General features: G+C 41.8%; 1 protein-coding gene and 1 long non-coding RNA gene across 6 annotated transcripts in view; one reads left to right on the top strand and one right to left on the bottom strand.

The window, feature by feature from the left end:
* tfeb (transcription factor EB) overlaps positions 1-12,448 on the top strand; it is a 30,253-nt gene extending 17,805 nt beyond the window's left edge. For 4 of the 5 annotated variants that reach the window (XM_005469352.4, XM_005469350.4, XM_005469354.4 and 1 more), the window contains 9 exons: positions 163-339; positions 1,869-1,967; positions 2,083-2,271; positions 2,968-3,057; positions 6,335-6,452; positions 6,618-6,674; positions 7,311-7,386; positions 7,495-7,642; positions 7,740-12,448. In XM_005469352.4, the coding sequence (XP_005469409.1) occupies positions 163-339; positions 1,869-1,967; positions 2,083-2,271; positions 2,968-3,057; positions 6,335-6,452; positions 6,618-6,674; positions 7,311-7,386; positions 7,495-7,642; positions 7,740-8,312 (1,527 nt within the window). In that variant the 3' untranslated portion in view covers positions 8,313-12,448. The remainder of the gene's footprint in view (positions 1-162; positions 340-1,868; positions 1,968-2,082; positions 2,272-2,967; positions 3,058-6,334; positions 6,453-6,617; positions 6,675-7,310; positions 7,387-7,494; positions 7,643-7,739) is intronic. The other variant, XM_019358786.2, reaches the window with a different exon arrangement.
* A 2,823-nt stretch (positions 12,449-15,271) lies between these two features.
* LOC106097960 (uncharacterized) lies at positions 15,272-24,209 on the bottom strand. The gene is made up of 3 exons (XR_001224026.2): positions 24,127-24,209; positions 17,100-17,262; positions 15,272-17,013 (listed from the first exon to the last, which is right to left on the bottom strand). It is a non-coding gene; the product is annotated as an uncharacterized LOC106097960 (long non-coding RNA).
* Positions 24,210-24,665: the final 456 nt, after the last annotated feature.

Genomic DNA, 24,665 nt, shown 5'->3' with positions numbered 1-24,665 from the left:
ATGACATATGCTCCATTTGTTTCTATCATAGACGACTCTGGTCAGCAACCTTCCAAAAATGTTGCCCGTTTCATTTTAATAACAGATACAAGCTGGTGTTGGTTACACTGTCTTTCTGGGTAGAGGATAAACGCTAATGTGTGTGTGCATGTGTGTTTCCAGCTGATGCGAGACCAGCTGCAGCAGGAGGAGCAGCGTGAGCGGCAGCAGCTACAGCAGCAGCAGAATGCAGCCCTGCAGTACATGCAAAACCACATGGCTGGGCCACCTGCACCCACCCCAGCCATTAGCACTCCACAACATTACCAAAGCATGCAGGTCCCCGTGGAGGTTCTGAAGGTCAGACATTCTTAAGCTGGAAATGGCTTATTGTGATAGATATGTTTTGCTGGATTTACTCCCCACGCAGCTTCTTTTTTGACAGGACCGCTGCACATTATGTGCAAACAGAGTGTAGTAAAATGTCTGCGGCTCCCAGTCCACATGCAAACATGCCAAGAGAAAGCACTAAACGGATTTATGGGACTGTAAAATAAAGAAAACATGTTGGTCGAGTGATTGAAAAATATGCCTCTATTTATCTAATTACATGTTGTAGCAAAGAAGCAGTGGCAGGAGGATGCAGCTGGAGGTGGTCAGGTCTTCACTCAGCATTGTGGCCTCTGAAACAGCAGCACTGCCACACAGGCAAACGTCAGGTTTAAAAAAGAAAAAAAATGAAAAGAGAACAATGCAGAGGCGCGCCAAGCAGGCAGGAAGACACAAAGAGGAGATAAGAGTGGTTTGACACGTTGTGCGATAGGGCAGACAGGAGCGATAGATAGTCTGAGTCAGTCAGAGAGAGATAAAGCCGAAGTGACATTTTGCCCGATTCCGGAGATGCCTGTTGTGTGCGTCGTTATCTTACATGATGTGTGTTTGCGAGTGTATGGGTTTGTGGAATACTCCATTATATTACATCGTGCATTTTGAAGTGAGAATCTGTACATTGTGTAACTTGTATTGCATGGTTCAACTTGCTGCATTGACAGTTTACTTTGTGCACATGCGTGCATATGTGGGAGAGGGGAATGGTGTTTATGAAATCACCACAGAGTTTAAAGTTGCCATTGTTCTTTCTGTAGATAAGGGAAGCTTCTCTATCAGTCCCTCTGAACCTATCACACCTTATATACCACATGTTTCTTTGGACTCCCTCTGTGCTGACAGAGCTGGGCCAATAGTGGTTCTCCTGGATCATGTGACCCAAATATGTATTTTTTTTAAATGTGTTGAATAAATGCATATATGTAAAGAACTGTTGTTGGTCCAGGTATTTACAAGGTAAACACAGTACAAATATCTATTGACTGAAAAGTTCACAGTTCATTTAATATAACCCTACCATGGTTACATAACAGAGAGCTGAGGGGGGCTGAGGAGTCAAGTCTTTCTTTGTAGTAATGGCGAGCAAGCTTACTCTCTACTTTAGTCTTTGATGTGAAGGAATGAGGCCAGCCCAATGCTCTGTGTAGCCACATCAGAGGATTTAGTGAGGCTTTACTCCTGTAGGCTTTAACACTGACTTAAACATACTATGTCCTAGTGCCATAACTGAAATAATGAGGTCTGAATCACATATTCTGTGTTATCTTTTTAAATATTATTGGAAGCTAATAAGCTTATATTTTACATTAAATGTATGTTTTTATAATGTGTGGTAACTGAAATAAGCAAACTGACTGTTAGAATCTTGCCCTTTTTGCCACATATGTTGTGACAGAATAGAAAGAAATACACAAATCTGTTGGGATATCTCTTACTGCGACTATCCAGCTGAATTAATTGTAGAAAAAGAGTTGATTGCATCTTGTTTATCCCTTCTATAGGTACAGACTCACCTTGAAAATCCTACAGACTACCATATCCGTCAGTCTCGAAGACAGCAAGTGAAAGAATACCTGTCAACCACCTATGCCACCAAACAGGTATACGTCTTTCATTTTCTTCAATCCATCCATGTAGTTATGAAATACATCTGCCTATAGTATGTCAGATCTCTGTTCACTAACGCTATAACACTCTTTCTCTCTGTGTTCCTAGGCGGTCAATGCAGTAGCGGGGCTAATACCACCCTCGCCTCCCACAAACATGGGACCTGCAGGGGGTTCAGCATCTGCACCCCCGCCTCTCCAGTCCCCACACATGCGCACCGAGCAGCTTATGTCTGGCAACAGTGCCCCCAACAGCCCGATGGCCATGCTCAACATTGGTTCCAGCCACGAGAAGGAGGTAGATGTGTGGGCCGACAGTAGCATAAGCATAAACCCATAAACATTCATTCCTGGGCAGGTCATAAAGTACCATTTACAGGATCCAGACTGAACAAATATCCCTAAAATATGACTTAATTACACTCGTATATAAAATTATGAGGGTTGACTATTACCCCCAAAGTAACATCATCTCCACATTTTATGAAAGCACCATAATGATTTAATTGGTCTTTTGAAGGGTTAGAGGTGCATTTTGTAACAGTGCTGATGTTAACGTGTTGTGCACACAGTAGGGACATGGATGAATGTGTTGACTAACTGGCAATAACTGAGAATGGTAATCAGTGGGATTTAAATGCTCCATAATGGCCTTGCACCAGTAATTACAGCTTAAAAAGTGACAGGGAAGCAGCAGAATGGATGGCCCTTTGAACCTGCAAGACTTTGACCTGCTGTGTGCTTTTAGCATAACCATCTCTCTTCTGTCTCTCTCTAATCCTTTCAGATAGATAAGTAGTGTAACATGCATGTCTGGGGAGGTTACAATCAAGTTTCTGTGGCTTTAATCAATTTAGGAGGAGTGACAACATTTTGTTTTGAGTTTAGTGTTTTCTAAGCATTCAAATGGTGGTTTTGGTTTGCTTCCCTCTCTTAACATTAGATAAAAACAGGTCACAAAAACACAATTAACACTTCTTTTTTCCCCCCCCAGATGGATGAGGTCATTGATAACATCATCAGTATGCAGTCCAATGATGACTATTTTCAAAGTTTCACTGATGCTGTCCAAATGTCAAACACAGTAAGTTGGAACAATACATGTAACTAAGCTACATTGCATCCAAACATATGATTTTATTTACACAGTGTAAGTTTGTTTTAAGGGACTCTTTGCATATTTAAACTCAGGGTTTAAATGGGCCATTGACTGTAAAGGCCACAAAACCTTTACGGGCCAATTTGTCTCTGCTGATTTTATGCTGTGACACTACAGTGGTATTGTGGTAACAAAAACAAACAAGTGACTTATCTATGAAATGGTGCAGCAAAAGAGGTTTGGCCTCTCTGTGATAGTCAGAATTACTTTTAAAATAGATTTTTTGCACTGAAAACATTACTGCGTCGTGTTATTCTGAAAATTGAAACCAAGCGTACCATATATTTGTTCTCTGTATTACCACATGATTGTATACCTTGAATGCATCACCTTAAAATAGAATAGAGAAATCCCAAGTGTTTTAATTAAGTATGATGTTCTCTGAAACCTGCGACCACTTCAATTCCGGCCCTGTCTGTACTACATGAGTCACAGAGCTGGATATGCCAGGTCATCAGTACTCAGACTTTGGCTTTGAAGTACTTCCTATAATCACTGTTCCTGTATGTGAAAAATGGCTCTCTTTTTGGCAGTTGTTAACGTTCTTAGTTATTCTTAATGTTATCAGGGTATTGCTTTGTGGTCACTGTAACATTAGTGTTTCTAAGTAGAGTTTTCTCTAGATTTGATTCTGTATATTCTCATACACTAACAATGTTTAATTGACTTAGTCGCAAAACATTCTGGCCCTGAATGATGTTGGACATAATTAGAAACTGTAGGGCGGACATACCAGTTGGAAGACTGTACAGCACTTTGTGTTTGAGGGAGCAAACTCAGAAAATTAACAATTAAACTGGCAGCAGTTAGAGTTCAACTTGTTTACAAGACATTTGGAAAGAGGGGGGGGGGGGTGGGGGGTGGAGAAGGAGAAGGGGGGAGGAATAGAAAGGAGGAGGGAAAGGGGGGCGAGGGCAATTTGTGTAAGGGGAAAACAGGCTGAAAGTCCAGTTAGGGGAAAGTTCACTCCTGTTTGGTTGGGAGCAGAGGTAGAAGAAAGAAAGGAGCGGAGCTGCCGAGGTCATTCTGCCAGCACAGGAGCGGCAGTGCCTTTCAGAGCTGCATGTGCTGCTTGTGCCTTTAGAGGGAAGAAGGGAGCGCCTTGGCACTGTAGGAGAAGGAGTTAGAGGATGAAGGAGATGAGTAAGACGTATGCAATTGTGGAAGTTATTGAAGGAGAACAGATTCAACTGGTAAGACAATGAAGCACTCTTGTTTATAATGCTTTGAGTTTTGGTTGGGAATTTGTATAGTTGTCGGATTCTTTTCTTTGTCTGAATGAGTTATTTGAACCATAGTGACTCTTAAGTCCCAGCCTTGAGTGCCTGATTATAAAAAGAGGAATAGCAGGGGTGGTGGCGTGGTTTTGTGTGTGTGTGTGTGTGTGTGTGTGTGTGTGTGTGCATGTTTGTTAGCATGTGATGGGTGTTTTCTGCTGGACATGAATCAAAACTATTGCACATTTAAGATCATTGTACTCCTGCATGGTGCACTCAAACATAAAGGTTGGCGGGACTTAGCTTCTGCATTCTCAGACATATTGTGTAGTTGTCCAACTTTTTCCCTGCTTCTGCAGCAGGTAGACAGTGGTAGACATGGAAACTTACAAAGTCTCCTGTTGCTTTATCTGATACTCATGTCAAACACTGATACAAGCAGCCAATACTGTCTTTTTCCTTCTCTTCTGTGAAACAGTTGAGCTGTTAGTAATTCATTCTCTACACATACATCTGACCATCTGCGTGCAGTGTCTGAGTTAACTGTGAGAATCCTGCATGATGTGTTTAATTGCTTAAATCACTCTAAATGTGTTTACATGTCACACTGATAAGGTGAACCGTGCTGATCAGGTTTAGATTGATTAAGTGAGAAGTCAGCACAATAAACTACCACAGGCAGAAACGCAGTGAAAATCAAAATGTTTAAAAAAAAAAAAAAAAGCTTTACGCCCAGCTGTCAGAACAGTGTGAGTGGAAGTCACCTGCTAATCCTGATGGGGATTAAAGCAGCAAACTCCATGGAATTCTTGGAATCTCAAAGTTTAGCAAAAGTCTGGAACACCCCTGAATGCCAGGCTCAAGTGAACAGTTTGACTTGTGCATTGCTCCACTGAGCCATACTGAGTTCAAGTAGAATTTAGTCTTCAAATTGAATTAAATGGGCCTTTACTGGAGTGGAGAATGAAGGTGGTGTTCCCAGTCAGAATGTGGTTGCTGCAGAGGGACGTGGCAGGGAATTTGGGCTTATTAGAGTTGTGTGTTTTTGATTCAATAACTCAATCAGCCCCGGATTTGTAATTGTGACAAAGTTTCAAATGGGCTTCTGTCTTCTTCTTAATATGATATAGAGATTTTTAAAAAATTTTATCTCTAGAAAATGGTTAATACTTGAGATCCTACAAATTAAAAGTCTTTGGTATTTAACAGTGTGGGTAAACTTCAGTTCGGTCTATGCTAACGTTATCATTTAAGTTAAAGTTTAACATTTCATATATTCTGTAGATCTTTTGTGAGAATTGTAACAAAAAATCTAACTTAAATACATAGGTTTGCATTTATATTAGTGTGTGAATGTGTTTGATCTTACAGCTCAGACAGTAGCCAGCAGATTTAGCTATCTCATTCTTTGAGTTCTTTATCTTTCAGGCCTCATTAGCAGCGTCATATTTGCCCTTGCCTCAGGGAGTACGACACGGTTGCTTACAAGGCATAAAAAGTTCATCACACTAACTAGATTGTACAATTAAAAGGAAATCACATCTTTTTAGGAGTCCATACCAAACTAAATCACCATTGTTATACAATGTCTAAAGTGCAAGAGTGTGGAGACCACTGCATGAGTGTGAGTTCAGGAGCTGGTGAAAGCAGAGGAGAGAAATGAGCCATAAAGACAGATAAGATAGATGAGGTGATAGTCAATCATTTCTGTACTTGGCAGGCTGTTCTCAGGTGTGATATTACTGCATTATCTGCTGCTATCTGCTCTTTACATCACAATAAACATGAACAGTAACTTTATAAAGGTAGTTACTGAGATGTTAGAAAGTCAGGTTTACTTAGTTTTCATTTTGATTAGTTTTTTTTAATTCAGAAAATTTAAACCTCATCTCCTATTTTTACTTTGCAAAGTATTTGCAAGATACTTTGCATTTTCTAAATGCATGTGTGTGTGTGTGTGTGTGTGTCGTGTGCTTCCTTTGCAGCTCCCTCTTTCAAGCAGTCACCTAGATGTGTATGCAGGTCCTGGCATGAAGGGTCCAGCCATTGCTATGACCAGCAACTCCTGTCCTGCCAATCTGACCATCAAGCGAGAACTCTCAGGTGCGAAAGATGTTACTAAGTGATGCAGATTCTGTCGATCAGTGAAACACCTGTGTGCAGTAATTCGTGTTGTAGCGTGCGTTTGTTGGCACTCTTGATAAGCTGTCTTTTCTGAGATGTGGCGCTTTCTCAGCCATTAGTTAATCACTTTTTGTTATTGCAAAGACGCAGAAGCCCGTGCGCTGGCCAAGGAGAGACAGAAAAAAGACAACCACAATCTGAGTAAGTCTTTCCCTCAGAATGCTATTTCCCCAAATCCTTTTCCCTTTTTATTTTCTCACACTGATAATGTGCAGGCCTTCAGAAGAATTTGCACGTAGCACATACATGCACACAAAGCATAATCTTTCCGATGCAGAAACAGTGTTATACGGCCCATGTGCTGATTTAGCTGACATAGTCCAACTACTGGGTGGATGGTTAACCTGGTAATTTCTGCTGTCCTTGCACTTAGGTGTAATTGCCTGTGACTGTGTGTGTGTGTGTGTCTGTGTGTGTGTGCGTGTGTGTGTGTGTGTGTGTGTGCGCGCGCGTGCGTGCGTGTGTGTGGGTGTGGGTGTGTGTGTGTGTGTGTGTGTGTGCGCGCTTAAATGTTTGCTCCTCTTTACACTTTTTGTATATTTCCAGTATGTGCTGATCTGTTTTTCACTTTCACACTGCAGTGCAAACCCATTGATTCACCCAGTCTGGGTCACTTTTACTGTTTTGTGTTGATGCTATACATACTTAAAAAGTAGCATTTGTACAAGTTCCTGTTCCTTATTTTAATGCCTTTGATTCACCTGTACAGTGATATTATCTTCCTGTGCTTTTTCCTTTGTGCTAATTTCCATTGGTCTTATCATTCTTCTGCAATAGTTGAAAGGAGGAGGAGATTCAACATTAATGATCGCATTAAAGAGCTGGGCACCATGATTCCCAAAACCAATGACCTGTGAGTTTCTCTTAGTGCACCATGTTTTTAATATAAATACAGATGTTGAGTAGTTACTGACATGAACTTACAAGTGAAAATTGCCTGTCTGCTCTCCTGTTTGCTTAGTGATGTGCGCTGGAATAAAGGCACTATATTGCGGGCATCTGTAGAGTACATCAAACGTATGCAAAAGGATGTACAGCGGACAAGAGAAGTGGAGAACAACTTCAAAAGGATGGAGATGGCCAACAAGCAGCTGTTGCTGCGCATCCAGGTAACACATTTGTACAGCACATGTCCAGAATCATAGAAAATGAATAATAATATTAATAGTAATAAAATTGCTGTTGTTCTTTCCCAACTGTCTAAAGGAGTTGGAGATGCAGGCTCGTCTGCATGGCCTGCCCAGCAACTCTCCCTCTGGCCTGAACACGGGTGACATTATGGGTTCTTATATAAAACAAGAGACCAGCCTAGAGGAGAACCATTCTCACCCCCAGGCACAAGCACATCACCAGCCCCAGCACCTACCCCATAACCAGGCTCATCCCCAGGCCCAGCAGCACCAGTTCCTCTCCCACACACACTTCCACCCTCAGGGCCAGGGCCAGCCCGAACCCAGGCAGCTGCCACCACTCCCACAGCATCTCCAGCCTCAGCCTCCCATTCAGTACCCAGCTGTGGGCAGCTCCCAGCACTTTGACTTTGCCCAGTCGCTGGACTTGTGCGATGGGATATCAGGGTTTTCAGATGGCATGTCTGGGCTGGGTGACCTGGGTGGACTTGACGTCCAGGCGAGGAGAGGCGACCTAGGTTTCCTTATGATGGACGAGCCTTTGTCCCCTATGGCTGGAGACCCGCTGCTCTCAGCGATGTCCCCTGAAGCGTCTGTCGACTCTAGCCGCAGATCCAGCTTTAGCATAGAGGATGGAGACATAATGTAGACAAGCATGCATTCGCTCAGTCAAACACATGAGGTTTCGCATAGATTGTAGTAAACATAACTATCACGTTTGCAAAACACAAAACGCGTACATTACATACACAGAAATGAATGAGCCCCCAGACATGACATCATTTATATCACACAGTTTCAGGAAATACCAGTGACACTCCTTTGTGGTACATTTAACTTCCCCTCAGTGTCACTAGAAACAGTAGACATTCATCACAAACATTCACGAGTGTATAAACAGACACGCACGCATACACCTACACACATAAGTGCATGTGAGTTTAACTGAGCAGCTTAAAACTTTGCCCAACACACTGAGCATTTACAAGGTGTGAACCAGCACTGCCAGGTCAGGAGTTATATGACACACTTGGCCTTGTTTCCATAAAGGTGGCCCTGAATCATAATTGCACAAGGGACAAAACACCCAGTTAATTAGACTGCCGTTATCAGATACAAGAACAAACCAAGTGCATCATCACACGTGATAGAGGACAAGTTATTTGCAACCTAACATCAGCTCCTTTTAGTAATCATAAACGATTGAATGAACGATAGAGAACAAAATGGAAATGGCTTTATGGCCCTGCATGCATAATTTATCTTGAGGGGATGCAGTCCAGTCACATTGTTCCCTTCCTCAGGCTGTTAGTTGGCCTCAGGTTTTAGCCGTTTGGTGTTGGACAAAAACTTTGTGTTAGCCTGCTCAAGTGTCTATATGTATCCATATCTTGGGGGGACATTACCAAAAAAAAACCCCTGAAGTTTGCTGCAAAAGGTGGATAATTCAGCTTTTAGCAAAGGCCTTTATATTTACTCATCGAGCTGAAATTGTCGTCTTCTGAAAAAAATGCATGCACACGCAGTCACATAGCGTTGGCCACCTTTATTTTTTTGCACCTCCAGCACTGTCGCAATCTTTACTCAACACTGTAAAGTCTGTTGACTTTGGAGTGGGGGGAGAGAAAACCCACTGGATGGCCATCAAAAATCTGAGGGCCATCCATTGCTGTGAGGTGTCAAAACACTCAGGTACTGTAACAGAATACACAAGCAGGCTTTTAAATAGAAGTGGATGTTAACCTGAAATATGTCAGGGCTGTAACCCCTGTCTGTTTGTGCCTTTTTATTTTTGCTGCTCCTCTTCAAAGGCACGTGTTAATGGGTCGGAGGTTTTCAGCTTTGACTCTGTATCACATTCATCTATACCTGTAAATGCTTTAGAAGTTGCTTCTGCATCAGCGTGACCTTGTAAGCACAGGAGATACAGTGATTTCCTCCCACTAAGTGACCTTTTAAGGTTTATATTATAGGGCGAGATGAAGGAAAAAATTGACATGTTTAAATAGTTTAATAGTTTCAAACACAGGATATGCAAAATTGCTGGCTTCGTCTGTCGTCTGTCTGTTGGTGTCGCCATTCCGGCCATTTAGGCATTGGTAATTTATTCATGTTCCACGCTGTTTCATCCAGGCGTCACCCAAAGCATTGTATTCTTTCAGCAGCCGTAGGCTTGTCTTTGTGACATTAGGACACACTTGCATGTATTTGTGGTCACACTCACTTCACAGACATGAACACTTTCATCATCACTTAGGCATTACAGTACTCACAGGCAGGTGCGTCCATTTGTTTTGTTTCATTTTGGTTTTTTGGACACTGACGTGATTTTTATTTTTTTTAGCCGTGTACCAAAACATATTCAAGTTACAGTTATAAGGGGTTAAGGTGCAGATTGTCAACTTTATTTTGAGGGGTTGAACAAAAATATTGCATTTACCTTCAAGAAATTACTGCCTTTTTTTATACACTGACCCCTATTTACAGGGAGGCAAATTGATGTAACTGTAAATTCAATTCTTTAATATCTTGTTGAGGTTCCTTTGCAGGCAATGACTGCCTTAAGTCTTGAACTCGTGGACTAAAGCAGGGATTCTTCCTGTATTTTCTTTCAAAAATGTTCATCATCTGCTTTTTTTTGCCAAGCTTCCTTGGTGCATTCTTCTTCTTTTTTATCAGAATGTACCGAGCTTGCACTGCCTCTCTCAAGGGTTTGTTTTGTTTTTGTAGCCTAAGGCCGATCCGTTTGACTTTTTGAGCAACAAATTCCAAATGCAAATGCCACAGTTGAAATCATCTCCAAGACTTTTTACCTGCTTATACAATGAAGAATTGACTGTGTGAAATGGCTGTAATTCCTCACCGGCTGATGCAGTATTTCTGTTTAGAGTCTGCACTGTGATCGCGTCTTTTCTTCGAATCATTTGTTGTGACTCGCAGAGGCAAAATTGTGAAAAATGTGCCACTGTCCACATTTGCCTGGAGGTAACTGTAAATGAACACAAAGTGGAGTGAGGCTGTTTTTCAGAAAGCCCACAGCTTCACTCTCTTGCCTCGTGATTCAAAGCTGCCAGCTGCAGAGGTAAAGCTCAGGTCTGCTGTTCAAACTGTCAGCCAATGGTGATTCATTGCTCCAGCTGTCAAAGTGACGACTGGAGCAGGTTTTGCTCAACCTGTGTCGTATCTCTGCTGCGGTAGACCTGAGGCTTACCTTTGATTGATATAGTTTATGATCAGAACAGAAATCTATTTAGTGAACATACTTTCAAGGGGATTTGTTTTTGATTAAAAGAAGTGTCTGTTTTCTTTATTATTTAGTTTGTTTATTGTATCTCCCAAAGCACTGAAAAAAATGACATTATTGTTTTTACTTTGTACATGGAAGAAATATGGAATACGATTTACTTCAGATGTTTTATGCCATTTAAATGTATTTTATTTTTATTTGATATTTTAGTTCTATTTCAATTTTATTCCGAAACTACCCTTTCTTCTCAGAGCCATATTCAGGAGGTGTACTGTACAGGCATTTAAACAATGTTTTAACTGGAGTTGGGGAACCATTTATAAACTTCAAGATTTCAGCTGATTTTAAAAGAGATTGTGTATATTTCTGATGCCATTTTTGTATGATTGGGATTTTATTTATCTCTCTTTTCACTTTGAAATTTGGATCCAGACATAGATGAAGGGTGATTTTTATCATTGGACTGAAATCAAGTTGCTCATTTGATGAATGTAAAGGCTTACCAGTAGTTCTTGTCAGGTTGAAGAACATCGTTTTTATAGTTTATTTTTTGCCCTACCTGCCTCCTGATTTTCTGTCTTTGGTTTCCATGGAGACTGGAAGCTGATTGACTTCAGTTAAACTAGGCCAGGGATTTGTGACTCTCCTAACGTTGTACCACTTTTTGTCATCATCTGGGGTTGAGGCTTTTCCCCGTCAGCTACAGTTTGACTGTTGTTGTTCAGTCACCCAACTAGAACTCCAAAGAGCTTCTCAGGCTCCCTTTATTTTTCCACTAGAGGGCGCTCTGCAGAGCACCCACAAAGGGGGAAGGTGGTTGTGAATTTAATGACGTTATAAAATATTTTTTAGAACCCATACACTGGCTGAAAGTTTTATTTTCCTTTTGTTTTTTCTGACATGAGAAATGTGTGAGAGTACGTGAGTGTTACTCACAAAAAATATTTCTACACAGCCGTTATTTTAGATAAAAATTAAAATACCCCTTCATTCCAAAACAGACACCACAGGTTTTGCCTTCACTGTGACGAATGAAAGTGTCTCTAAATTTGATGCTTGCGTGTGCCATTAGAAATATTCTATGTGCAACTTTTGAGTAAGGTGGAAACTTGAAGCATGCAATGCAAATCCACTGATAATAGACTTCAACCTTTAGCAAAGTCAGTAGCATCTTGTATTTAGCAGTTATTTTAAAATGAATATATGGCGTTTTCACACATTGTGGATTTATCGGTGGGCAGGAGGAGAGATTTTGTTCGTATACTCTGTCACTGGGTTATTTATTAAAAAATAATCATTCAAAGCAGTATTTTTATATCATCTTACAAAAAATATTTTAAATTGACATGGTAAATGGGGAAAAATATGTGTACACTTTGTATCCCTGCTGAATTTTGGCCAAAAAACAAAAACACAGCTGACTGAGAAAAAATGGATATTTGTTGGTACAGTGTCATTGAAGCATGGTTATGTAACCTACTGACCAATACCAATGTAAGACAATGACTACAAGTGAATTATAGTTTTATGTGCATAAATTCAACTGTCTGTGCCTCGTTTTTATTTGTGTGTGACTATCGGAGGCTGATCAGAGAAGCAAATTTCATCATGTGTCCACCAGGGAGCACCAGAGATCTACAGTACCACCCCCCCCCCCCCAAAAAAAACCCCACAATCCAGGAGTCTCCTTCAACTCTGGTCTCCTGTAACGCTGTCACAGCGGTCACAGAAAGGACTGGGCTGCTGTGCAATTAACCTTTTTAAATGCTACTTGAATAACTAATCAAAAATGTTGCTTCTTCACAAATACCAAGCAGAATTATTTTTCTTTTTTCAAAAAAACAGCAGCATCTGTTAAGGATACTGATTGGATATTTTGGCCCCTTTAAAGGGAAATCCAAAATGTTTATTAAATGAAAGAACTGCACGATAACTATCCCAGCAAACATCTTTAGTAAGAAAGCATAAAGGGTCTGATAATTACATTTATTGTTGTCTCTTACCTGCCTCCTTTTTTAAAAATAATTCTCCTCTTCTACTGCTCATTCCATCATCTCCTGATGTATTAGTTCAGAGCTGCTTCAGGATGATCCATAAACCGTTTAACAGCCTTTTCTTAAGTTAATTCAGAGTAATCTTATCCCTTATCCACACACACACATACACACCCACACGCACACACACCCGCTTATGCCGCAGAGCATGTTAAAGTGTGGCGATAGTGTCTGCAGCCCATCCACAGGCCCATTCTCCTGGGTCTTTATGATGCTAATGTACTTCCCGGTCTAATAAATCCCTGTAGAGCTGCAAAGAGTAGATCTTATGGCTCACTCAGATCACCACCTTTTCGCCCGTCTCCCCCACAACACACATACACGCACTGCTATTACTGCTGCAGAAATGCCTGCCTTGCACTTCCACTGATACTTGGGTGGCTGTTTAGCGAGTGGGAGCGAGGGACAGGGTCGAGACAAATCAAACACGAAGGTGCAATTTAAGAGATGCTGGCACTGAAATGCAGAGTCTGGCCCTGGCATAGTGTGCTCGTGGGTGGGCGAACGAAAGGAGGCACTTTGAGAAAATACTCATGACTTCTTTTACTGATGGATCGACCATCTTGAATGGGGTAAGGCATTGCACCTAAGGCATCACCTTATCCTTCTTGAAGAAGAAGAAAAAGCAGCATGTTTAACAAGCAGTGGACAAAGAGCTCCACCCAGAGCTCAGGGTAGAAACCTCTGTTGGACTGGGACAGAAAGAAGCATCATTCTCTCCTCCAACCAATCCTCTCATTTATCCTCCCTCATCCTCACCCCAACTTCTGCCCCTACATGCAGCCCCCTCCCTCCATAGTCTTCTTCATCTTCTAGCTGCTGACTTGGTGTGTATGTGTGTGTGTTAGTCCCACCCACATCCCTGGGGAGCAGTGTGTCACTCAGCTTGAAGCCCGCGGAAGAGGGGTGAAAGGGGGCTGATTGAGCTAATTTAGCCCCTGGATGGGAGAGCAGGAAAGGCCTCACCCTCTGCTAATAGACAGACATCAAAATGGAGATGAGGAGGAGGGGTGGTGGGAAAAGGGAGTGGGAGGAGAGTGGAGGGAGGGGGGACGATAAAACTGAGGCGACTTTTTGATGGATTTATCTCTTTTTGTCCGAGGCGATGTGGAGGGGAAAAAAAAAAACTTTTATGAACACTGAGTGACATTGCGAAGTTGGTAAAGGTTTATGTGTGTTGCCTGGAATTAAAACCTGCTGATATTACTTATTGATCCATCCTCCTCCATTAAGATACCCTCAATCACAGCCTTCTTTATGATCTCCCTGCCCGGGCCACTCACCGCACATTCTCCTTTTGACAGGCAGGCTGCAACTCACCCCAAAACTACTGGCTTTTACTGCTATGGATGGAAATTGGAGACACTTTTTATAGCCTTTGTAGGCATGAATAGTCCTGTAGGCTCTGATGGCCCACTATCAAAAAGCCTCTAATGAAGATGGCACAATGACACAACATTGATTCCCCCCCCCCCCTTTTCCTTTAGATTCATAATTCATCAGCACTGAAGTTTGCCCTAAAGTTTTGGGGCATCTCTGAAGTGCTGATGTCCACGTATTTCTCCCCACCCACCCCTAAAAAAGTTCTTCCCCTCTGTAAGGTAAAACCCAAGCTCCTTCAAACCATCAAACAGGCTAAAGCCAACGCTTCTTCCTCGCACACTGTCTCTAACTAACTAGGTCTCAACACTATCGTCACGCACCTCCCTGTCCTTCTTCATTCCCTCTTCTCCTGCCCCTCTTTATTCTGCCGCTCCTTTGTCCATCTTCCTCTACATATTTAATACTCTCCACTGACTCCTCTCAACCCCTCGTGCCTCTATTCCTGAAAGAAAAAGGGGCTCAAATTGGCTGGAGAGATGAATAATGTCCCCGCCATTAACAGTGGCGCGGACGGATCAGTCTTTTCATGTGTGCAGAGGTGACGAGATGAGCTGCGGGAGAGTTGAGGGCCGGCTGCAGCGGTGCTCTTTTCATTCTCGAACTTTTGCTCAGACTGCGGCGGAGGCAGAGAAGAAATGAGGAGTAATTTGGAACGCAGATGAAGCTTTGCAGAGACGCAAAGAGTAAGGGTTCGTGAGCTGAGATTGCAGCAATTTCAAATTTCTGCTTAAATTTTTAAAAAAGAGTTTGAAAGGAGTGTCAGCTGAGGCTTAGACTTTTAGTTATTTTGAAACAGGTGTATAAGAAAAAAAACAACGCACATTTTGTGAAAGCTGTTATTCAGTTTTTGTGTTTGCCTAACATCATAAGTTTTTATTTATTCTATTATCACAATCAAGTCTTAAAGTAGCCTAATTTCTCCTCATATGCTGCAAATGGTTACTTTTTCTTCAGCATGGCCAGTAGGGGGAGTTAGTGGTCCACACCTCGGTTGAGCTCAGTGAAAATGGAAGTCAAACACGGCCTGATAGTTCTCAGCGCTGAGAATTAATATGTTGTTTGGAATCGCTTGAATGTCATTCGCTGACAGAAAGAACATCTGGTGCAACCTTTGTCAAATTAAGACATGGTGTCCCTCTCTAAATTCCTCCAGAAGGCTTCTCGGGAACATAATAGGCAAACTGTTGTTCGGGTCCTAGTGAGAGATCAGAGCTGGAACACAAATATTTTAACATCTTTTTTCCCCCTCTTTTTTTTGATTGAAGAGGTGCTAAAGTAAGCTTATCATTATTAAGACAAATAATGTGCCTGACACCGATTTGACACATTTCGAAGGTTAACTGCTCCATCCCTTTCTCCTGCGGTTGATGGCGTGCCCGTGAAAGTGGTGACTCCTCTATCATATCTTTATTGGAAGTTTTGTCAGACTCCATCATGCACAGTTCTCATGACCTTGACAACCAAATCATCACTCTAAGAAAAACATTGTTTTTAAAAACCCAAATTGAAAAACATGAAGATTACAAACTAGCTAATGGTCTGGCACACAGGCGTTATTCTTTGCTAAGCTCCTGAGATCTATTTGTACTTTTGCTGTGTTTGTTTCTGTATCTGCCAACCCGTCCAGCCATCCACTCATCCATTCATCCATCCATCTTGCAAATCCTCTGTCTGTTTCGTTCTGTGTTGTTGTTGAGCTAGAGGCTGTTTCCATGAACTTACAATCTGAAGGTTGCGAAGATTTGACTCTTTTTTTTTTCATACCTCCCTGAAAAGCAGCGTAGATTATACAGCCTACAGCTTTTATCACATGTATGCCCTTCTTCAAGCTTCTTTTTTATTCTCGTCCTCTCGTCTCCCGCCTCTCAGAGACCTGAAGATAACGGCGCGGCACATGACGCCATTGTCCTCCCTCTCTCGTTCGTAGGTGGAGATTTAAAGTTCTGCTTTAAAACTGCCACTTCTCCAATCCTACTTAACCCCCCCTCGTCTTCCTCCTCTTGTCTCCCCCCTTCCTCCTGAGTATACTACCTAACCCTTCTGAACTTCAGTCGGAGTTACTGAAGACCCGGAGTACACTGGGGAGTCAGCTACACCACTGAGAGAGAGACAGAGATAGACAGAGACTTAGCTGCCTGCTATTCTACCACTCTCTCCGGTAATAAGAAAAGTTTCTGTTCTTTTCTGTGTTACAGCAGGGAGATAAAACTAGGGATCACTCACACTCACATGCACTTTTTTTTTGCACAGACACGCACATAAAACACAAATCTGTGAAGATACGCGCACACTCGCACACAAAAAGAGGCACGTTATGGACAAAGTTGCTCTCTCACGCACACCCTGTAGTATGAGGCTTTTTCCTCAAACTCCTGCAGACAGAGAGAAACCCCCCTCCCCAAAAAAATAGATGGGAGTAGAGGAAAAAGAAACAAGTTTAGTCTGTAAACGACTCAAAAAAACCCTGATTCAAATTAGAGGGCGATTTCCACAAAGGTCAATGTATTCAGCTGATATCCTGAGAGGGAGGAAATTTAATACCCCTTTTTGGTTGAATTAATTAATTATAATATTAGGCTAGCTCTGGGGGCCCTTTTCTTCAGTGATTAAGTGAGCACATATCTTTAAAAGACTGCGATGGTCTCTGGAGGCCTGGGCTTCTGAACCTTGGGGTGAAACACAGAGAGATGTATTATACATGAGAGGACCGAGAAACACAGGCCAGTCCACTCGCCTCCGCGGCAAGACACACCTTGTTCCTTCTTTAGACCTTCAGCAGCGCTTGGCTTTCTTTGCAGAGTCGCTTTCTGCCGCCCCTCTGCCCTCCTCTGGTCATCTGAATGTTCAGCTCAGCGTGGCGTAAGCTTCACAGATTAGCACTCCTCTTTACTTGCCATGCATTGTGACGTGTGTTCCTATTAAAAAGAAAAGCAAAAAATCCTGGGATCAAAATCAGCAACAAAATATATTCAACCATCAGAAGTGAAGGGAGTCATTATGCAGAGTGGTCCCCTTTAGAGAGCTGAATTATTGATGTATGAAACCTGCAAGAAGCATTTTGAGGTTACAGGTCACCAAGGTGGTGCTGAGATAAAACTACAGACTGTCTTTTCCAAATTCCTGCGTTTTTGGTGTATATTAGCACAACATTGTTCCAGTTTCACCTCAGTACTACTTTAAAATGCTAAAACTATATTCTGCACAGAAAATTATCAATTGATTGCACATCTGACATAAACCAAGTGAAGTGAAAAGCATAAAAAATGGACAAAATTTAAATGACTTATAAATGAAGTGTAAGGATTTTACAGCAGGGGATTTGATTAACTCACAGTTGGTAGATCTCCACTTCCGTATAGTACGTATATACGTCTCTGTGGATATGCTAACCCCACTGCTGACTCAGTTGAGGAGCCTCCCAGTAGTTAATCATGTCAGGCGTGTGTGTGTCAGCGTGAGTGACAGGTGTTTGACACAAAGTCTAAATCATGGTTACTTAATTGTTGCTCCCTTCCTAGGAGAGGTCGACAATGGAGACAAAGAGGAAGGGCAGCGACGACACGAAGGTGATGACAGGGTGGGAGAAGAGAGAAAATGATAGGGTGTGTGTCATAATAGAACAAATACACGTGGAATAAAGTTGCCGTCTGCAGACTGCATTGACCTTCGTGCAACGGTGTCATGGTCCAAAGCCACTGAGCGCTAAGAGTGCTTCTGACTAACACCCTCCATCCTCCATCTCACTACACACATGTATACACACACACACACAACCGTAGGCATCCTGCCCCCACTGCCTGACCCCGCTAAACATTCAGGTACAATTAATTATTCCTTCCTGATCTAACGAACGCGGTGCACTGATTGGACACCCTGAGGGTGTAAGGGCACTATTTTAAAAACACTTTCTGTTCATGAATTTTAATCACTTCAAATGTATTGATAAATTATTAATTAAGTGACTTTAAGTGATGCCAGGTGGGCATAATTTAAGAAGGAGCAATAAAATGCTTTTTTTGGGGGGGGGGGGATTGAAAATCCTGTGATGTGAAAGCAGAGCCAGGGAGCTTGTTATTTTTCTCTTAAAGCAGCTGTTTTATTTAAAAGGGGATTTCTCTCAAAGTGTTCAACAGTCTACGGGGCTTATTTGGTCAGGCGGAAAAGAGCCGCCATTTTGCAAAAATTAAGGCCATTTTTCATTCTTTACTTTACTCCAGCTGTAGGCTCTAACAGCACGAGCAGTAATCCAGACTGACTAGGAAGACTTCCTTTTTCTTTTTCTTTTATTTGCTATGTGGTTAGTTTGCCATTGATCCTTAAGAGGTCATACCAAACATATTTTCTGGCAATATTTTTGCTCATGTGTTTAAAGTTTCAGAAAGAGCAAATACACATTTGGTTGTAAGACACAAGTGTCACACAGCCCAGGTCTTGCTCTCTGAGGTGCCAATATTGCCAATATTAGGTTAATGTTTAAAAACTGGGACTGAATATCTCCGAGACTCCTCGTGGCAGGTTCGGAGTAAAAATACAGCGTGTTTAAGTGTGGGTTCGCGTGCGTGTGCGCTGCTGGTGTCTGTTCTGAGCGTTCTATAGGTTAACCTGCCGAACAAGACCCGAGCGGGAACAGCGCAAATTACAAATTACCTCCCTTATTAGGCCTGACCCCAAATTTCCTTTCATGAATATTCATTATAGTAGCCGCTCCGCATGCCAAGAAATGAATTTGCCCTCTTCACAGAGTGGACTGTGAATAAGGAATGATTAATGAAATTCAGCATGGTATGAATCCATCATTTCTGGGATGGAGGCTGGCCTGGTAATAAGGATCCAATTAGAGCCACAGTGGGTGGGACACAGCAGGAACCATGGTAAGACAGAGCTTGTAACACCTACACACACACTGCTACGTACCCACTAACACACTCAGTGTTTTGCTTTTTTTTAATATCCAAAATTCATTAGAAGAAATCTAAAAGCATCAATTTGTTGCAGGCAGAGCAAACTTTACTAGCATCTTCCTGCCTTCGTACTCCCTCTTCTCACCTGGCTTGCAGCCGAGGTTTGGGTGGCACAGGCCAGCATCCCTCTCCACCTCGTTTTAGCTCCGCTGGCACCTCCACCTCTCCTGGTTAATTTCATGTTCCGGTGCATCCTGAGACAGCTCATCCTGCTCCCAAATATTTGTGTTGGGAAGACCAGCTTAATCTGGAGCTGGCTGCCCGTTCCCATCCGTGTGTTCACCCCACACAAACACGGGCACCATCACACACTTATCGGCGCACAGGTAGGTTTTGTGTGCCCACAGATGCAATTTGTGTATAGGAACTGATGTGGAGCTTCTGATAGCAGCGCGTAGCTTCTGCCCTCTTGGCGAGCTTCTCAACCATTTGGCCAAGTTACAGAAGGTTAACGGTGCGTCAGTGTTTACCGCTCAAGTGCGACTGCCGTGTTTACAGGTGGACGCATCAGTGAAAATCTTCTCGCTTTTTACCTAGCTGTGGAAAAAAGAAATGGCTGAGATCTCCCTCACTTCCTCTGGGTTTGTGTAGGGGCTCAGTGCAAAGGGAAATATATTGTTCTACTAAGTCCATGTTAATTGAAAATAACCCATGTTTCACCTGTGGCCAATGTAAATTCCACTTCCCGGAACATCTTTATTGTCCATTCATCTATTTTCCCCGTGTCCTCTCTCCTCTCCCTGGCTTTAATGAGGTGTTCGGTTCGTCTTCCTCATAAACTAAAACCTTTTAGATGAATTACATCTCCTTAAGATTCATCTCCAGCGCCGTGGCTTCTTTTCCCCCTTTTATGATTGTATTTAATCCACATCACATCTTTATTCAGAACAAATACCCCCCCACACACAACCCTCCGCATGACACCTTGCGGAGCACGGGCAGAGGAAGAGGAATGTTTCAGTGAAAGTAGAAAGAGAGGGGGGGAGACGTGAAGATGTGCCAGCACAGCCGGCTCAGCCTGTTCTCTGATGATATCCTCGATAAGACTTTTAGCTAATTACTGACTGCTGCCTGTGAATGCAGCCTCACTGAAGAGAAAGGCAATGAACCTGCCTGCTAGCTCAATAGAGAGGCAGCAGGAAAAAAGAAAGGGGACGCGGCTGTTGAAAGAGAGACAGATTAACATTTGTTCTTTTACATGCCTCCCTCTGCCACACACACAATAACTTTGCTTATACTAATTAACAATTAGCAAAGACTGGTTGGCTAATTGTGTTATTGCTCCTAATCAAGAGGCTAATTACCAGAATGTCAATTCAGATTTAATTACTAAGTGCTTTGTTAATTCCCACCGAGCATAAGTTACCCTTTCTCTCTCCCGATCTCTCTCCCCCTTTTTCTTTCGCCACCTTCTCCGCCTCTCTTTTTCTCTTTCCCCCTTCCTTTTCCCTCTTGTTCCAAGTTGAACCTTGAGTGTGTTCTGAGGTCCTGTGTTGGGACTGGGAGGAGCGGGTAAATACAGAGATAAATGAGGCAAGGTGTTTGAGCGGGGGGACCTGGAGGCAGAGGCATTAATGAACAAGTTTTTACCACCGGGCCTCCAATTAGCTAACTCTCTCCCACCAACATCACAGAGAGGACAGATCCACAAAGATCCACTCAGCCCCAGCCTCCCTCCTCCTCTTCCTCGCCACCTCCTCACAGCTGTCCCTGACACTCCAGCTGCACCGAGCGCCTCCGCGACCTGATTGTGAATCAGCAGGTGCACTTAAGCAGTTTTAATAATTGTATATTTTAGCAGATTCTAAGCTCATTTCTTTCATAAATGAGAGATATTTTATTTTGATTTCTTGCAGTCCTGCTTTTTTTTCCCCTTCTTCTTCTTCTCTGACTTTTTTTTTTTATATCTTAGCCACACACATGCTGAACCTTCACATAAAGGTGCTGATAGGGTACTTTTCAATGACAGAGTCTTTATTATTTTTTTTAAGTGCTTACAGTTATAATAATAATACTAATCCTTATTTTTATTTTTCACACTAGCGTTTCCACTCTTGGTTCAGTGGCTTAACTGTTTTTTTTTACCTGCCTAATTCTCTCTGCTGATCTATAAGGCTCTGCATCACGGTTTGAGGGATCTGAACATGGAATTAAATGGTCATTACTTGTCTCCCCGCCTCACACGAGGCACGCAAAGCACAATATATCATACACACGTGCATACTTAATCACACGTGTGCTACATTTGTTCAGTCGGAGAAAGCCATTTGTCTCTCTCTCCCTGTGTTTTTCTATTTTACTCGGTTAAAACACTAAATGATCGGTGTCTGTGGAACAGAGCGTTTAAACACAGAGCTTGCGGTAAACGTTGCTTATCTGTTACCTGCCTCTGTATGCAGGCATTTTCTCCAACCACAGTTTGGTGCTGTTGTCTTACTATTATTCATCCCCTGGACCACTGCTGAAGATGGGGGGTGGGGGTGGGGGGCGAATGCCTGCATGCGTGTGTGCACACACACAAACACGCGCGCCCATCTCTGTCTCAAAAAGAGCAAGCGCTTTCACTCTCCTCTCTAACTGCCTGGCTCCTCATACTCCTGCCAAAATACCATAAGACAGGGTATAATATATATAATTATCCCCACTTACATTAGCCATTATGCCAGTGGAGCATTGCCTGCAGAATGACACACGACCTGTCAAGACTTCATTCACGCCATTAATAAGCGTCATTAGTGTCTGCTTTGAATACCCCTCTTGCACACTGCAGTCATTTCAACATGTCATAGATTTTAATTTGAGGGTAAAAATAGCTGTGAGGATATTATGCACTCTCCCAGCCAGTCTTTGTGGTCTTCTGATGGGGAGGAAGTTCACAGTGTGACCTTGGATTTTCTCTTTATTGGAATTAGAACCATTACTGTTCTTTAGTGCTGGAGGCCAGCTACTAGCACCAAAGCTGCTATGCTTAGTGTGCGCCTTCTTTTGTGATGTCCATCAACAGCATTTGAAATCAGAATTTCAAACCATTAGTTTGTCACAAAGGATGTTGAGGAAAATGACCATCTTGCGCAGGGTTATACAAAGTGGGTTTACTGCGCTAAATTATTTTAAAAACAGAATGCACTAAAGAACATAATGTCATGGTGACCTGCTGCTGCTCATGTTAGCTGCTCATCAGCTGTTTCGACCACCATGTAATAAGCGCCGTAGAAAAGAAGAGGGTTGTAATCTAATGGTAAGTCTTTACCAATAATTATAAACTTTAACATTTAATACATATACATCTATATGAAATAACGAATGCTATATATTTCTGAGCAATCGCTCATTTCTTTATAAGTACTTAAATGTTTCTGTCAAGATGATCCCCCACAGGTTCAATAATGTTATGGCTGATGGTGTTCCACTCTGTGTTTTTCTATTCATGCTTTCACCCATGGTATTCAGTTAATGCCATTCATAATTCCATCAAGATCCCCAAGGCAGCCTCAAACCATGACAGAGCCTCCACTCTGTTTTACAGATGGCTACAAATAATCACTTTACTGATGACAATTTCAACCAAACATTTCAAATTTGGATTCATCACTCCATCAGACTGTTGCCCCTGATTTTCAATTTGGCGTGCCTCAGGCTTTTCTCCCTGTGTCCCTTCCTTAAGAATAGCTTCTTTAAAGCCACCTTTCCTCTGAAACCATCTCTGATGAGACTTTAGTGATGATTTAGTAGACGGACCAGCTGTAAGGCCAGATCCATCTCTCAGATCTTGTGTCAGCTCTTTGCTGGATTTTTCCTGTTTCCTAAAGCATTCAGATGCTATTCATCTGTGGTAGAGTTTTTTAGGCCTGTCACGCCTTCTTTTATCCTCCACTTATACACTTTCCTCATATCCGTTAAGGACAAACTATGCAGTGTGCTGACATATGCCAGGTTTTTAGGGAAAAGCAAAAATATATATTTTTGCTACAGGTTGCTGGTAACAACGTCTCTAAAGATACAATTTAAAGTAGCTTTTTTGCTAAGTTGTCCATTATGTGCAGAAACAACCCTCATCCATTCCATGAGTTAGGTGTCATCTTTTAATGTTAAATAAAGTTAGGGTTAAGTAGCTTTAAAAAAAGGACGAAGGTACGAGGACTGGACAAAAAAAGGAATGAAAGTAACCAATGTCCAAAGAAAGACGTTGAAAGACCTTCGGAAAGCCCGAAAAATTATTGGTGCTATTCTTACTTAATTTATAATAATTTTGTGACCTCAATAATTAGCAATATAGTAATATCCTCATTTAATATAGGCTGGTGTTTGTTTTGTAAAACAGTGCGCCATTTAGAGTAAAAAATATGATTCACAGAATGTTTGTGGCATGGCTTGATCCACCCCTCTGTTTGGTTTCACCATCAGGAAGTAGTTGGACAAAAAAGTAAAACTTCACCAGCTTCTAAGCAGGAGTTCACAAAAGTTGAGTGACTTCATATTGACTATGTTAACTAATCAGACAGTGAGTGGTTTGAGCATGGCTCCATTATTATGTTAAGTGTGTTGGATCAGACACTGAACCTCAAATTGCAATATAGCCGTCAGTTTTGTGTTTGAATGGGTAAATGTGGTCAAAAAACAAAACAAAAAAACAAACTAGAAAAGAGCTATACATATGCCAGTCCGTTTATATTTTATATAAGATTGCAAGACACTAACCCCCTGCCATCTAGAAACACATACACCATGCAGGCTAAATATATTATCCAGTTTAACTAACATATAGAATTGTTGTTATACCCCAAACAGGAAAATATAAATTGTAAGTTTAAGGTTTACCTTGATAAAAGGCTTTGAGGATTTTCCTTAGCAGGCCTTTAAATCTACAAGGTGTTGGTTAGCCATAAGCTAGCTGTGTTGTCTGCTTTTACTTCCAATGCTAAGCTAAATACCAGCTAGCTAGATGTAACATTTCTTTAAATAACAAACGCTTATCAATATATTTTGTACGAATAGCTAATCTGAGATGCAAAACTCACATTCTAAACAAAATCTATATATTTATTAAAAAAAATGAATACATTAAATTGAAAAAGAAAAAGCCTGCAGTTAAATTGATCATACAAATCAACAATTAGTAAAATTTGTCTTTCCAGCCCAGCTAAATTTACAAAACAAATGCCTATATAGTATTTTTTAACTCAGAGGTGGAATTGCTCAGACACTGGGTGCTGATGGTAATTTTAAACAGTATTAAGGCTACAAATTATCAAAGCTTTATCATTATAATCTTATTTTACTTGTTTGCTCTCATCCATGATGCTTCAGTTGATGCAGGCCAGCAACTTTTTCTCATATGAAGACCTAAATCTGCCATC

Source organism: Oreochromis niloticus, linkage group LG5 (assembly GCF_001858045.2).
Source record: "Oreochromis niloticus isolate F11D_XX linkage group LG5, O_niloticus_UMD_NMBU, whole genome shotgun sequence".
Lineage (NCBI taxonomy): Eukaryota > Metazoa > Chordata > Actinopteri > Cichliformes > Cichlidae > Oreochromis > Oreochromis niloticus.
Note: the sequence above shows the minus strand (reverse complement) of the source record. Positions and strands in the feature narration are given on the sequence as shown.